Consider the following 17,003-nt stretch of genomic DNA (forward strand, 5'->3'; position numbering starts at 1 on the left):
GTAGTGTCAGTCCATCACAATAGAAAGCACTATATGCAAACTAAAATGCACATTTGCAAAACAGAGATAGACATGCCTGTATTCATACGTTTTACATATGAAAAGCGAAGGGACAGTAAGTTTTCAGAGAAATCATTTCCCAGGCAAACAGCAGAAGATATTCGGTCTGAACAAGGAAGGAAGAAAAAGGTTTTCTTTTAATATGGAAAAATGGGAGGCAGGGGAAGAGTTAGCAGTAGCAGCCAGGATAATTGATGGCAACTGTTTGGGAAGAAGATTAAGATTCATGTGTAGGACCACACATGGGGGACTGAAACTCTTCAGCGCTAGAGGCATGAAGGGTGTGGGGTAAAATTTTGAATGGCCTGCTAGCATAATTGATAAAGTGCCATCATGGTGCAGTGTATGAAAAAATGAAAAATAATCATGATGAAATTAGTTATTTTTTTTCACATAGCACAGAATTGAGGCCTCCAAACCGTGACCCAAACAAAGAGTGACAGAGGGACAAAAACGCTTGGATGAGATATGGGGGAGAAAGAGATAGAGGAAAAAACATATAGTTGGAGCCCAGGGCAAGAAAAGAAGGTTTGTGGGGGGTTACCAGTTCGTATCCCTAGACTGGCTGGAAACAAGCTGGAGGCGAAATAAAGTCTAGGAGTTGCACTCTTCCACTCATCATCCACTTCCCTTGGGGGGCCTTTCAGCAAGGTGGTGAAGCCTCTTAGTTCTTACACTGTACAGTATACAGCTCCTGCAGTGAATGCAACTGTTTGTATGGATAGTTGATACAAGGGAAGAGAGTGCAGTCAATCTGTTTTTCCTATAACATACTATGACTTCTGATTTAAACAATAGCTTTTCTTTCTTTCTTCCTTTCTTTCTGGGGCATGTTTGGAGGGTCTTAGGCTGAAAAGCCATCATATAATAACCATATGAATATTACAGAAAGAGGAATAAAAACAAGAACTATATTTAAACAGTTTATGTTCATTATGATAACACTTGGACAATAGTGAAAATGCAATGTTTTCCTTTGAGGACCTGACTAGACTTCTGATTATGACGGGATCCTTGGTGACCTTGAGCTTGGAACATGAACCACAAATAAAATAAGGATTAGAGAATAAGCATCAAGCTTCGTGTTTTTATTAGCAAAGTTAACGTTTTAGCAGAACCTCTAAATACAAATGAATTTGGTTTAAGCAAGCAATTTATTTTCACAAGAACTACTAATTGCAGTCCAACAGACGTCGCAAACATGACTGATAAAGAACTATAGGCTTTGCCTATAGGCAAGAATCTGGCACCCCAGATTCTTGAAACTGAATGGTGAATTGATTATTCTGCATATAATTATCTAACCATTTGATTAGATAATTATATGTTGAACTTATGGAACTCTGCAATTTTATTCCCAAATGGTTATTTGAGTTACAGATATGAAATCAAGTTAAATTAAATTATGCTAATTTAATTTAGCGTAATTCTGCTGTATCAGAATTTATCCAATTCTGATACAGCAGTTGGTGGCAGCTTTAGGAAAAGTGCCATAAAATGCTATGCAGATTTTACTGCATCACGGAACAGTTTTCTTTGAGCAATGCAGTGCAGAGAAGTGCAGCACTTTTGTTCTATATTGCATACAGTTTTTTGATCATAGAAGAAACACCTCTCAACCTTTTCTGTTGAACTCATTGAATTTTGAAGAAAAATGGGGAAAACACAATGTGGGAGATGCTGTACATATACAGCAGGAACACTTAATGCCTATAGGCAAGGCAAAGCCAATATCCCAGGAGGCATTCACTTGGCTAACTTGTGTGCTAGTGATGTTAGCACACAACATACATGAATATTCTGCAAATTCATGTATATTGGGAATTTTTTTCGTGACATTTATATGACATTTTTATTTAAAACATTTTGTTGTCAAATGTTTTTGCACCTTCCCTGGAAAGTTAATCTGAAAAATGTCTACACTGACACCTATGACACGACATGTGCCTGTTGTGTATCTGGAATAGATTTTTGGGTAACACTTTATTTGAAGGGGGGGTGAATAAGACTGTCATGGCACTTTCATTAACATGACATAACACATGTCATGCACATGAATAAGTCTTCATGAATATTTATGACTGTTGTCATAAAGCGTCATTCGGTAAATTATGACACTTTTAATACAAAGTTGACATTATTCAAAATGTCTTTGTTATGACAACTTGACATTAACCAAGAAATCATTACTGATATAAATTTGTTATAAAATAATTACTGATTTCACTTTAAAAATTAGGTAACTTTATGTTATTAAAGGTAAAGTTTGAACAGTAATGATTTCTTGGTTAATGTCAAGTTGTCATAACAAAGATATTTTGAATAATGTTAACTTTGTATTAAAAGTGTCATAATTTACCGAATGACGCTTTATGACAGGGGTCCCCAAACTACGGCCCGCGGGCCGGATCCGGCCCGCCACGTCATTTGGTCCGGCCCCCTGAACAATGCCGGATCCGGCCCGCCTCCTCATACCAGAGAGCATTCAGTGTTTTTTTTCATATATTGTATTTTCCGGTTTATATGTGGATTTTTCTTCAACCACCAGGGGGCTCTTGAGCAGATGTGAAACTAACTTTCCCTCAATGGAATATATACTAGTCCCAGTCACCGTTTCACTCACGGTTTTTTCCATTTGCATTCTGGGGAAAAATCTATCTAAAAGCGCGAATGTGTCGTCGCCCCCCTCTCCCCCCAGTTTCGAAGACAGAGCAGCCCCCCCCCCCGTCGACAAGAATTTTCTAAGGTTTCTTTCTCCAAAAACTAAGCCCGGCCCCCGACCAGAGAAAGGAACAGCTATGTGGCCCTCGCAGGAAAAAGTTTGGGGACCCCTGCTTTATGACAACAGTCATAAATATTCATGAAGGCTTATTCATGTTTATGACAGGTGTTATGTCATGTTTATGACAGTGTCATGACAGTCTTATTCACCCCCTTATTCACCCCCCTTCAAATAAAGTGTTACCGATTTTTGTAACACTTTACAAAAAATGGGTTAGAAATAAACAAGATCACCAAGGTGTGGCCTGAGAGGGAAACACGTTCTGCCTATATATACAGGTGCTGGTCATAAAATTAGAATATTGTGATAAAGTTCATTATTTTCCATAATGTCATGATAAAAATTAAATTGTCATATATTTTAGATTCATTGCACACCAACTGAAATATTTCAGGTCTTTTATTGTTTTAATTTTGATGATTTTGGCAAACAGCTCATGAAAACCCAAAATCCCTGTCTCAAAAAATTAGAATATTATGAAAAGGTTCTCTGAACGAGCAATAAAAATAATCATCTGAATCAACAAAGTAACTCTAAACACCTGAAAAAGATTCCTGAGGCCTTTAAAAACTCCCAGCCTGGTTCGTTACTCAAAACCGCAATCATGGGTCAGACTGCTGACCTGACTGCTGTCCAGAAGGCCATCACTGACATCCTCAAGCAAGAGGGTGAGAAACGGAAAGAAATTTCTGAACGAATCGGCTGTTTGCAGAGTGTTATATCAAGGCACCTCAGTGGGAAGTCAGTAGGAAGGAAAAAGTGTGGCAGAAAACGCTACACAACGAGAAGAGGTGACCGGACCCTGAGGAAGATTGTGGAGAAGGGCCGATTCCAGACCAAATTAAATTTTCATCTCCATAAAACTTTTCAGCAGATGGAAGCATGAAGTGCTCCAAAATCTTCTGATAACTGCTGCATTGATCCTGCCCTTGATAAAACCCAGTGGACCAACACCAGCAGCTGACATGGCACCCAGACCATCACTGACTGTGGGTACTTGACACTGGACTTCTGGCATTTTGGCATTTCCTTCTCCCCAGTCTTCCTCCAGAGTCTGGCACTTTGATTTCCGAATGACATGCAAAGTTTGCTTTCATCCGAAAAAAATACTTTGGACCACTGAACAACAGTGGTCCAAAGTGCTGCTTCTCTGTAGCCCAGGTCAGGCGCTTCTGCCGCTGTTTCTGGTTCAAAAGTGGCTTGACCTTTGACCTGGGGAATGCGGCACCTGTAGCCCGTTTCCTGCACACGCCTGTGCACAGTGGCTCTGGATGTTTCTACTCCAGACTCAGTCCACTGCTTCCCCCAAGGTCTGGAATCGGCCCTTCTCCACAATCTTCCTCAGGGTCCGGTCACCTCTTCTCGTTGTGTAGCGTTTTCTGCCACACTTTTTCCTTCCTACTGACTTCCCACTGAGGTGCCTTGATATAACACTCTGCAAACAGCCGATTCGTTCAGAAATTTCTTTCCGTTTCTCACCCTCTTGCTTGAGGATGTCAGTGATGGCCTTCTGGACAGCAGTCAGGTCAACAATCTGACCCATGATTGCGGTTTTGAGTAACGAACCAGGCTGGGAGTTTTTAAAGGCCTCAGGAATCTTTTTCAGGTGTTTAGAGTTACTTTGTTGATTCAGATGATTATTTTTATTGCTCGTTCAGAGAACCTTTTCATAATATTCTAATTTTTTGAGACAGGGATTTTGGGTTTTCATGAGCTGTTTGCCAAAATCATCAAAATTAAATCAATAAAAGACCTGAAATATTTCAGTTGGTGTGCAATGAATCTAAAATATATGACAATTTAATTTTTATCATGACATTATGGAAAATAATGAACTTTATCACAATATTCTAATTTTATGACCAGCACCTGTATATATATATATATATATATATATATATATATATATATATATATATATATATATATATATATATATATATGTAAAATTATCATATCTCAGGAGATTTCCTCTTGCCCGATTTGTCTATGTGTCTCAATTAGAGAAAGCATTAACACTTTTGTGGAGCCTGACATTGACAGAGTAGGTGAACATGTACTCTTATCCTGCCTATAAGTGAGATTCATAAATCAAACTAGAAGACAAAGAACTGAGTCAGTCTACATAACTTGAAGTTGAGATTCTGGAAATATTTCTTACACAGAGTAAGCAATATGTTTGCTATATTACACACACTAATTTGTAATTAATGTGTGTAATTTTAGACACATTAAAATTGCAGAGATCAAAATATCAATGAGTAAAACAAGCATTTTCTGTCACTTAATTCCTTATGGGAAAAATGTTCCAAACTCATTGAGCTCATAATGTCAAAATTGCCTTTTTTCTATTCATTGTCTTTTCTATTGTGGATTCTGGGGAAAAAAATGAATTAAGCTGCTTATGAAGAATATTTCTGACATTTGACATGTCCCCTTCACTGTTATCAATGCTTGACCAGGACGAAAATGATGAGGAGAAAAAAAAAAAAGAAAAATGTGAAAATATATGAATAATTTTGCAAAGAACGTTAACAGCACAAAAATAAGAAAACTAATTTGATTCATTCAGAAGCTGTGAGTTTCTCTAATATTCTGAACTTTGCCTATCAAATATTTAGTTAATCTTGACAAGCTAAGGTTTTGCATTCAGTCTTTCGCTGTTTAACTGGTACCATACGGTTTATTTATCGAGCTCATGTGCTGTCACTGTAGTTTGTAGAGAAGTGAGACGAAACTATGGTATTCACCATGAGCTGAGCATACCGATGGCCAGCTTAATAGCTTGAAATATATCAGATACACATAATGCAATTAAGTTATGCAAACCCTGAATGAACGTTATCTTCAGTGAAAAACTGTCACAAGGTGTTGGGTGTGTTTGCATAAGTAAGGCTTTGCATGCTAATTTGTGGTAGACCATATGGAGGCAGCCACAGCAATGTTAGTAGGCGACTGGAGCTCGGAGGGCAGCGAGAGGTTAGTGTTATTGGACCATGCTACCATTATGAACAGTCATCTAGTTATTGTTTTTGATGCGTATTAAGCTCCTCAACAGATGGACAATAATCTGGGGCATGATTACCATCAGAGGCAGTGGCTTGTAACTCATACTTACCAACCAAAGCTCATCTGGAGGACACTAGGGGACAATGGACTGCTCTGACCTCAAACACTGTTCCCAGCATGCCAGACAAAAAATGTGACATTCACACCTATGCATAAAAAATGATTCAGCCTGATTTTAACAAGATCCTTCTGCTTTATTGGCCCGTTAGCCGAACTCATCTATTGACACTGTTTACTTATGTAAGTGACATTTGCAACTTTATTTAATTCAGTCAGTTACTAGCGATTGGGATGACCTTTTACTGGCTTCACAGGCTGGCGCTTATAAACCTCAGAGACTTGCCAGTTTTATAGCCACTCAATAATCACACAAGGCAGTATTGATGGAGTTGTTGTCTGTGACCACAGATCCGGACAATGTACTGCCTATGCAATCTTGATAAAGATATTTCTGAAATTAAAATTGATGAAAATGCGGCTCAGGGCCACTCCAGTATTCTTGCAAGCTTTTTGTTTATTTATTTTACACAAAGAACAGACTGCGTCTAGTGACAGTGTCAGAGAAAGTGATAGATGCATTTGGTCGGTTATAGTGGCTATCTTTTGGAAATATACGGGAGCTATCATTCTAATTATCTGTCAGTATGATAAATATGCAATTTGCATTATCTCCCTTCTCACAAGCTGTCTACGTCAAAGCACTTAAGTCAAAAAAAAATTTATGTCCTTCTAGAGCAAATAAATTCTCTTAGATGCTTTTTAACCCAATGACTCTTAATCTCATTAATTACAACCACTGACAATTCTTGAGCTATTAATATGCAGTGTTTGAATCTATTGCCTCTTGGATAATATTCTCTATGATTTTCCCAGTCATGCAAATCTTTTAAGTACAAAGGCAATGCTTCTCATTGATATTACTAAGTTTAAATATTCCAGGAAAGAGTGGAATCAATCACACGAATGAGATAGATTTTATTTTATGGGACAACTACAGGCTTTATTTATGAAGATTCATTTGTTCTTGATGTCTGTTCCTGGATCCTCGGCAATATGTTAAACATCTGATGACTCAGGCTCTTGAAGCACTCTGTCATCTTCAGTCAGCAAGCTGGACATTATAAACGGTAGAGACCATGTTTCATACAACTTTTACCATGATGTACAAGCTCGGGTTTAACATGCTGAGCATGGGGACAAATTGATTTCATCATGCACTAAGATGGGGGGGAAATACAACTTGAGGTCTTTTATTTACAGCTTACGCATTTTTAGTGACTTGCAAGCAGACATTTAAGAGTCAGGACTATAAAAGTTTGCAGTAAATCTGCAACAGTTCATACATCTTCAATTGCATAGGGTTCAGACACCACACATGCTTTTTTTTTTTTTTACCTAAATGAAATAAAGAACATTTCCTCACCTAACCTCAGTGACTTTCTCAGTGTATTTAAAGCTAAAAATCTAGGCAAGATTACAAGGAATATTAAAAAGAACTTATAAAGCTTCTATCCCATTTAAAAATTTGTGATTTATTGCTTTTATGGCTTTCCAAGCTCTTTACCTGATCAATTTTCAAAATTCTTTACAGCTGCCACACGTAATGCAGGTTATGTTACCTGCAGCAATAGACAGTTTTTTGTGGCTTCAGTAATTTATATTTAATTCAATTAGTATACTCTGGTGATATGCTACCATGTTTGAATGCAAAAATCATAGTAGATTGTGTTTTTGCAGGTACTTCTGTGTTTTGTTAGTGTTTATTAGTGTATGTTTTGTATTAATATCATTGTTGTCTTAGAATAGTCCATAAAATGATTCTCTTGTTAAGTGTAGCCTTGCCTTTCAGTACAGTAAGCAGATCCGATTGCATTTCTGATGAAAGGGAAACATAGTTCCGTATGACGTCTTTCACCTGGATTCAAGTTAGGTCAACTTAGGTTTCAGAGTTTATTTGGAAATTGCAGAAACACACATTGAAAACCACATGTATTTATCTGTTGAATGATAACATATAAATAATGAGCCTCAGATTAGTTGCAAAAGTTAAAGTTTTTCAAATGCCAGCTAATTTGCACTTATTCGGGTTGAGAAAGTTTAATGAAACTTACATTTTTAATTTGTAAAAACAAAGAAAAACGTCACAGTAAATACGTCAGTGGATCTGTGAATGTTACTTCCAAAGTGCTCCAGGCTTGCATAATAACTTAAGGATAAGTCACAGTAGTTTGGCTTCATATACCTATATAGTTTTGGTTCAAAAGAAGAAAAACTAAAACAGGAATAACTTTATTCATTTTTTCTATTTAAATCAGAAACACAAAACAAACACTCACTCTGGACAGTGAACCTGCTGTAAGGCAGCAGACTTTGCACAGCAAGGGAGAATTGTCTAGTCGTAACTTCACTTCAGAGTTAAAAACACTGCAGTTTCCTTTTTCCATCCAGTTTGAACTCAACAGCTGTCGGCAGGCATAGAATATCCTGCTGCATCCCCAGTGACAACAACCTCTTTGGACTAACTTTTTGTTAGAAACCTTGTATTAACCGTTCAAAATCGTAAAAGGTTAACTTTGAACATGGAAAAAAAAATATATATATATTGGGTTGCAGTCTCAACTCAGAAACTAAAAGAAGTCTCCTTATCCCACCACAAAGCTCAAATTTCTCCAAGTGGACATATCTATTTTATTGTGCTAAATACTCATCCCCAATGGTGCGTCAGTACAAATATTACAATAGGTAATGTTTGTAGATAGCATCTTGAATGTCTGGAACGTTGGCTTGGGGAAAATGTCATTTTTTTCCCCCAAAGTACCACTTGAGGAAGATCATTCAAGAAAACCCACTTCAGTAAAAGATTCAGTTGTCTAATATTAAATGTTTTCTATTAAGTGACTAAAGATCTCTCCAGAAACACTGGTATCATCATATTAAGACAGATTCATTCTACTGTAAAACAGACTTTATAAGAAAGAAGACAAAAAAATTGACATGAATTGTATGAATATGAAAGCAGATTTTTTTATAAACTCCATCAATTTTACCATAAAATTAATCCGCTAATATTTCATACAAACATTACACTTCATCTTACTTTTAAATGGTATGTGAGGTAGTTTTGAAATATTTGACAAAACAGGGGCATTTGACATGAAATACCCACTCTTGTTTGTTATGCATAAACATTAATTTCATATTCATATTGCATATAGGTGGAATGGTCATTTAAGGGCACACTAGTGGAAGCATATGGGTGTAAAAAGTAAATTTCAGCAGACATCACATGCCACAATGCCCCCTTCCTCTAATTTCAGTGGCCTGCCCCAAGGGTGCAATAACAGTTTATTACACCTACCCTCGCTTTATGACCCTTCTCTACCTCCACCCGCTCCCCTTCTAGCCCACGCTAACTGTTATTGAAAACACCCAGGTCTGCCATATATCATTCCTGAGCACCACGGTATGCTATGCACAACAAAGCCAATCAGTACCTGTTCATATGGGTATTGTTCAGGTCACATTGGACTGGCTCCACTTATCTAATATCTGTTTCGATGTGGAAGTATTTAAACACAATCTCATTTGTCTTTACAGCTTTGGTTGCCCCAAGGCTGAATCTTCTTATTTCCCCCCCACATGCATCTATTGTGTAATTGCGAAGGGAAAACCAGATGGAATTGATTTTTTTTTTTTTTTTTTTTTGCCACATTGCGTGTGTGCATGGATGTGTTTTTGAGTAAACGGTTAAATGGCTTTGGTCCACATTATTGCAAGTGCAAGGATAATATGCACTCAGCTTGAACTGAAAGAGAGAATAGTAAATATCATTGACAGCTCTGCATAGTTCATGGTAGCATATAGAATGGATCTGGTATAAAATGCAGAGCATCAGTGAAGATCTTTCAAGGTGGAGGTGTTCAAAGAGAAGAGTAAAAGCTCAAAGGTGACACTGTGACAAGACTCTCATGGAAGGGCCCGTCACCCCTCTGCCTCAGTGCAGGCTTCGCTGTCAACCATGAGACTGTGTATGGGAGAAACCACACTGCCACAGCAATGCAAATGAAAATTTTACTTCATGAAATTGAATAACTCTATCCAGCCGACATACCTAGCCTACAGCTCAGTGAGTTTATGAAACATGCTACTGGAAAAAAAAAAGAAAAAGAAAACACTAGTGGCAGAAAACACTTTTGAGGATCTCCTGAAAACTCTCAGTAGACTATCTGCCTATCATAAAGAAACATTATTTGCAATGCTGCTTCTAAACCATTAAGCAACGTGGAAGTTTTTAACACATGAGAGGCAATTTCTTGACTTATTCTCGTTTTGAAATAATTTGCCTGACTTTAGTCATACTTAAGAACATTTTATTTTTATATGCTTTTCTTCAGACAAACTGAAAAAACAGTTGGTCTGAATATATTGTGCAAACATGACTTTTAACACGAGACATTGTAACGCCGGCTGATGGGGTAGATGGATTGTGTTGTGGGTGTCCAAGGTGTCTGATGGGTGTAACTGCCTCTGTTTAATTACTCGTCAGATGAGCAACCCAGTTGGTCATTAAAGAGATTCTATCTAACTTGAGGTGCCAAGGTACGCTGCTAGGGGACATCTTTCATGACTAAACAGTCACTGTGTGCTTCACTTATGTTCACACCAGATGTATTATTCTGATCTAATAGCTTTTTATTTTTCTCAGATCTAATCTATCACTTTATCACTCAGTTGAATGGATTTTTTTTTTATCCTGCTGTTTGTATTTCCTTTCCAAATACATATTTTGTACAAGTAAGAATCTGCCTACACCTTTATTTATTATTTTAAAGTTTTCATAACAAATCAAACTAAGCATGCAAATTACAATACAGTTGATATAATAATATCTTTTTGTCCATGTCTTATGTTTTCCAGTCTGTGCTGGCACGGAGAACAAGCTAAGCACTCTGTCGGACCTGGAGCAGCAGTATCGCACCTTGAGAAAATACTACGAGAACTGTGAAGTCGTCATGGGCAACCTTGAGATTACGAGCATTGACCGTAGTCGAGATCTGACCTTCCTCAGAGTAAGGACAAAACAATAAGATGCTGTAAATAAAAAGTTTTGACGTGTTGAAATATGGATCTAATGCAGAGTTGAAGCCTGTGGCTTTGTAGTGTCGTCTTTCAGTTAGATACAAATATGCCATGCGTGACATTTATATACTTGTTGGAAAAAAGTTTTGTCAAAAATGTTAATGTAAAGCTCATAAAACGTATAAAGCTCATACAATTTAAATTCATTGAAAATTTAGGACTATTTTGTCCAGAAGCCATTCTGGTTAGCTTGCTAATTTAAACCATTTACTTTTTTGACCCCATGTCTAAATAGAATTGAGATTCGCTAAGGACTGGAATAGATTTCAATACTGTAATAAAATCTGGTTATACTCATATACAAGCCATACCAATAAAGATTTTTTTTTTTTTATTGAACCCAACACATATGTCCCAAAGGAACCTTAACCCAACACACACAAATACACACACAATATGATTTGTTTCTTTCAAACTTGAAATCAGTTAATATTTTCATTTGAAAGTTTCTCTGAGCTGTAACTTCATGCAAACGACAAGGTAGGTGGTCGGAATTTTGAGAATAAAGAAGCCAGTCTATACAGTTTTGGGGAAATCAGCTGCTCACATTGACCTCTCAGACCTCTCCTGCTAACAAACAGAGCCCTGGACTGTGCTGCCTGTACTCTGCACTGCCAACACCATCCAACTCCAATTGATTTCAATCTTTCTGGAGGGCATGGGAGCTCCCGTGGTGTTACACTAAAGTGCTGACTGCATTATTGGGCCAATATTGCTGTGAGAATGAACTGGGCTACTGAGGCTTTGCAAAGAAAGCAAATCTCAACCAAAAATCAAGTAGTGTTCTTGTATTTGTCACTACATCAGTCATTTAAAATTAATAAAGAAGAATGGTCTGTTTTTGTCAGGTAGAAGTAGTGGGCTACTTGTGTTTAATCTGTGTTAACTGGTATATCTGGACTGACCAAAAACATTAGAACAACACAGTCATTAAATGTTTCACACTCCTATGAAAGAAAACATATTATATTAAGGAAGAGGGAGCAATGGACGGTTAACTGCTACCATTAGACTTCTGAAGAGACACCCGACCTCATTGACTAAAATTAGGTAGGGGTCTTTGTTTATTTTGTTATGTGTTTGAGGAGGGGGAAATGAAATCTGATTGTAGTTCATCGGCACAGACCCAATTTGAACTATGAAACATGCTCACCTATGCTTTATCTTATGCCTTTTAACTGTGTAACCCGTACCAGCTTGTGTTATATAAAGGGCACATTTGCGGGATGAGGTTGAAAGTCCATTAGTACAAGCCTTTCTTTAGATGCTGACATTATACTAGTCATTTACAAAACATCTCCCTGTGGCACCAACTTGCCAGGGTTCTCCACCTTTTCATGGTGGGCAATTAAAATGGGTTAATTGAAGATGCTAATTAGAAACATGAGGTGCCAAACAGCAAGGGAGCCAAAGGGCAAGGTGCAGTATGTATTTTTAGGAAATATTATTATTATTATGATAAGAGACATTAATAACATTGCTCCCCTGGGAGGGAAAAAATAACCTTGAGGTAGAAAAGAAGTGAAGGGGGGAAAAAAAAAAAAAGAAAACTATTGTGCTGGAGCTTACCATACCACCTGCCTTGGGAGGTGATTGAAACTGATGCTTGTGCATTGGCTTCTTTTGAAGATAGCCAAAAGATTGATGGCTGCCTCCCAAAGCCCCTCAAACAGCTTTAGCAGTAAACAGAGTCCATCTTCCAAACTGCCACCACGACAGATGAATCAACGCTTTCACAGTGATTAATAACTGCATTTCAGCACACAGGCTTTTATTCCCTCACACATATGCACATTGTTACAAAGACTCCCACAGTCAGCTTTTAACCGTATGTACAGTATGTAAGAATCCATATCCTTACTTCTTTGAATATGTTTCCCATATTTTACGCACAGAAAGCATTTGCATACAAAAATTGGAAATTCCAACCTAAGCATACCTTTTTATGTGGCAGATGGCAGAAAAAGATAAAAGGAATGGTAGCTAGGTATTATCTTTTTTTTTTCAATGTCCCTTTTAATCAGTCTACAAGAAGAATACTGTTGTTTACTTTCCTCCTGTTAGTGTCTTCTGCTTTGACAGAATAGTTTTTAACCATTTCCAACCAGCTTTTGTCTTCTTCTTTCAATTATGGTTAACGCTCATAACATACACGTAGTTGCAGCTGTTTTATTTCTTAATAGAGCTGATTTGATTTGCCTATATTTTTAGCTTAAATCAGTGATGTTGACAGACATTTGCAATAAGATTATATGCTAGCTTGTGTAGTGTCAGTATCTTTAGAAAGTTTACTTCTTAGCAAAGGATGTACCAAAAACTAGGACATCTCATAATTAGAACACTGAAATAAAATGCCAACATGCAAAACATTTTGTTAAACAGGAGTTTATATGTTTAGAGTTGGCTAACTTATGAGAACCATGAGCATATTTAGTAAATTGGAATAAATTATGCAAGATGTCAATTAAATAAAAACAAATTATTAAATCATCCAATTACACCCAGTGTATGTAAATACTATACCATACTATGTTTTAAGCATTCCAGGTCATCTAAATAGTAGACATTTTATCTTTACATGAGAAATCAGCGATAAGTGGTGCAAACTTAAAATAACTTTGTATGAAGAGGCAAATATAAGTATGTAAGAAGATGTTTTACTATTATTTGATTTATGGTTAATCTTACAAAAGCAAAGTCATTTTACCTTGATCACAAACTTTGTTTTGTATAAAAAACATAAATGCTTTTTTTATTATTAATATTTTCTCAGGATTAAGGGAGGAAAACATTTATTTCAATAATGTCTCTGATGGGGGGTTAGTTAATGTCCCTGCAGTCACAAAGGGTGATTATACATTTTTTTTATTTTTCCTTTTCTTTTTTTGTTTGTTTTGTTTTGCTTTGTTTTAATATGAATATGTGAGTCCCTTGTGCAAAATGTTTGCTCACTCCTGAAGCATCCATATACTATTAACTCGTAGATGGACCCTTCTCTGAAAAGGTCAAGTCAGCTGGGACTGAAAGTACGGGAGGATATTTTTACTGCTTATATTACTTTTATATGAACTACCCTGCTGTGTGATCCTCAATGAAAATGACCAAAGAGGACAGTATAAACACATTACCAGTCATGTAGACATCAACCTTTCAATTTTAACTATGTAGGTTGTTCCTGACTGAAGTTACAAGATGTCTTTAACCTTTAGTTGCCGATTAGTCTATTCCTGCTCACTGGCGCGCACATTGTGCTCTCCATCTGGTGAGCATCACTGTGACAGCTGGGAGTTATTTGAACAAGTGTAAGGTCAAGTGCACAATTCATTGAAGAGTCACTAAGGGCAGCATTAAAAGACAAAGACCATAATTTTCCAAAAGCCCTATTTCGATCTAGAATGTGATATCAGTGGCATCTACGGCAATCTTTTGTTGAAACTATTTTTTTCTACCCTTAATACAATCAAGGTAACAGTTTGATAAGCATGTTCTCTATATTACTTCCATTTAAACATAAACATTATTATTTTACATTTACCCACCTAAGGAAATTTCAGAAAAAAAAACAAAACAACCATGTACATGTTATAATGAATTCAGTCATCAAGTAACCATCAGAAGATAGACACACTGTGGTTATAAATTCAAATTCAAAAATACCTTTTTGATCCCAATAAAGCCTGGATATGGCTCAGGTAATACTTGATATATAACACTCAGACATACTACTCAGGTTATGGCTTTTAAATTATGGAATCAATGCCTTAGATGTTTGAGGAAATTTAGAAATGTGAAAAACATATTGATAACATTTAATAAAGCTGTTGTCACAAACTTTGTTGACAAGTCTAAAAACACTTCTCAGTTTAGTCTAAGTGTAAATAAATTATATGGCTTAACATTCTTAATAATTCCATTTCAACAGAAAATATATTAATTGAGAGAGCATATAGCTCAAAATGTTGCTGCATTTATTAACTGAAAGAACACAGAGCTCTCACAACAGCCACATTTCCATTTATTTGTGGGTCCATGAACGCAGGATGGTGATCAGTAGAACACATCCTCCTGCTTCTATCTGTGTCAGGATTTGCTGAATTGGGTCATTAAACCTATAAAAGGATTGTGGAAGGAAACCCAAAAGATTTGACCCAAGTCATACAGTATAATTATCCTCGATACTGATCAAATGTAAACTTCCGAAATGGAATAAATTTACATAAAAATGACTTCAAAAAATCATTGCTAAGTTTTCTAGTGAAGAAAACTTAGCGAGTGGGCAAAATTTTGGTTATTCTAACTGACTTAAAACACAAGACACTTAGAAAAAAATGTGAATGAGTCTTTTTATTTGGTGTATAAATACATGGTTTAAACTCCATTTGTATTGTACATGGTGTCTGAGTTGCAATGCTCATGGCCTAAAAGTTTTTGACATGTCCAGAAAGTCTGTGGCATCCTCTCTCTGAGGTCAAATTACTTCGTTGACAGTAGTCTGTCATATGTGAAGGAAGGCCATGTTGGAGAATTATTTACTTAAAGTTTCAGAGATATGAGTAATATGATGAATGCTATAATTATTCTTGTAGATAACTTTTTTTCTTTTCTGTCTATTATCAAGTTGCATCACAAATAGTACAATAGTAATAATAGAAAACCAACTAATTATATATTCCTTTTCCCACAAAATGTAGAGGCTTCTGAAATGGGAAGCTCTGTAGATTTGGAAAATCTAATTTGCGCTCAGTACTATTGTTTTACAGGCTGCAATAATCTGGTTGAATTAACACTTTGGAATTAAATCTGTCAATAATCTGTCAATTCATATCTTTTTTCAGTATCATTATATTAACTTTATTTTATTTTTTTTGATTCATCTGTCTTCTTTGGTATGTTGCACTTTAAAATACATAGTTGCTAGTCAGATCAGATTGTTAGGTTTGCAAATCCCTCCAAAAAATTAAAAAAAATCCAGGAAAGTGACCTGCAGATTTATTTATTTATTTATTTATTTATTTATTTATTTATATTTTTCCTCACTGTTAAAACAAAATTACACTTTCTCTGGTATTTTTCTTGCACCCCAACATTCCTTCAGAAATACTCTGAAACTGGAAACAAGTTTCAACTTCCCTAATACAAAAACTTCTGGATCATAAATTATCACTGAGGTCATGAGGGGAATCAGAATAACAATTGATTATTATTGCTACCCAGTACTGGCCAGAGGTTTTGCAAAAATATATCTATTTGTACAACAAATATATTGTAGTTTTTCATTGGTTTACATTGGAAAAAATACACATAATTATTTTATTGAGTCACTTAACAGAATTTGTTCTATTTCATCAATATTCAGAGAAAAGCAATTACTACCAAGATGCAACCCAATTTACTAGGTATTTGCAGTAAATCCCATGCAGATGCCAAACAGTAGCATATTACAGTTGTAGGAAACTTTCTCAGACTAGGTACCATTTGTACCCATGAGATCTAAAAATGCTTATTAGGTATTTTATTTTCCTTTTCCCACAAAATGTAGAGACACTTTTCTTGCACACCATTGCTGTCTCCTGATATCTCGCTTCATATTTCTCTTTGACTGGCATATTTGTCCCTTGGGTACCATCACTGCCCTCCCCAGCTTCCTAATTTCTGATGCACTGTTAGATGAGCGCAGATTACGTTGGCCCCATGCTCCTCGGCAAACTCCTTCAATATTAATGAAGACTGATGAAGTGCTAGGGAGCCCCTGTCTTTCAGCCCTAACCTAGATTGGATTGACAGTTGCAATTAGTGTCTCCTCAAGTTCATTTCCATCACTTTAATTTGACACGAAGAAGGACAGTGTGGGGTTGGAAATGACACCATTGAGAGAGAAGTCCTGAGGAGAATTGATAGTGAGCAAAAGTTTGACTTTTGCGCTGAAATAATGGTGCATTCTTCATCTTGCCCT

General features: G+C 36.5%; 1 protein-coding gene across 1 annotated transcript in view; it reads left to right on the forward strand.

Moving 5' to 3' along the window:
• erbb4b (erb-b2 receptor tyrosine kinase 4b) overlaps window positions 1-17,003 on the forward strand; it is a 186,278-nt gene that overhangs the window by 45,308 nt on the left and 123,967 nt on the right. Inside the window, exon 2 of the mRNA XM_088003702.1 lies at window positions 10,829-10,980. Coding sequence (XP_087859828.1) covers window positions 10,829-10,980 — 152 coding nt within the window. The remainder of the gene's footprint in view (window positions 1-10,828; window positions 10,981-17,003) is intronic.

This window comes from Poecilia mexicana, unplaced genomic scaffold (genome assembly GCF_051168715.1).
Source record: "Poecilia mexicana isolate PSO_F unplaced genomic scaffold, ASM5116871v1 scaffold_2, whole genome shotgun sequence".
In the NCBI taxonomy this organism is placed as follows: domain Eukaryota; kingdom Metazoa; phylum Chordata; class Actinopteri; order Cyprinodontiformes; family Poeciliidae; genus Poecilia; species Poecilia mexicana.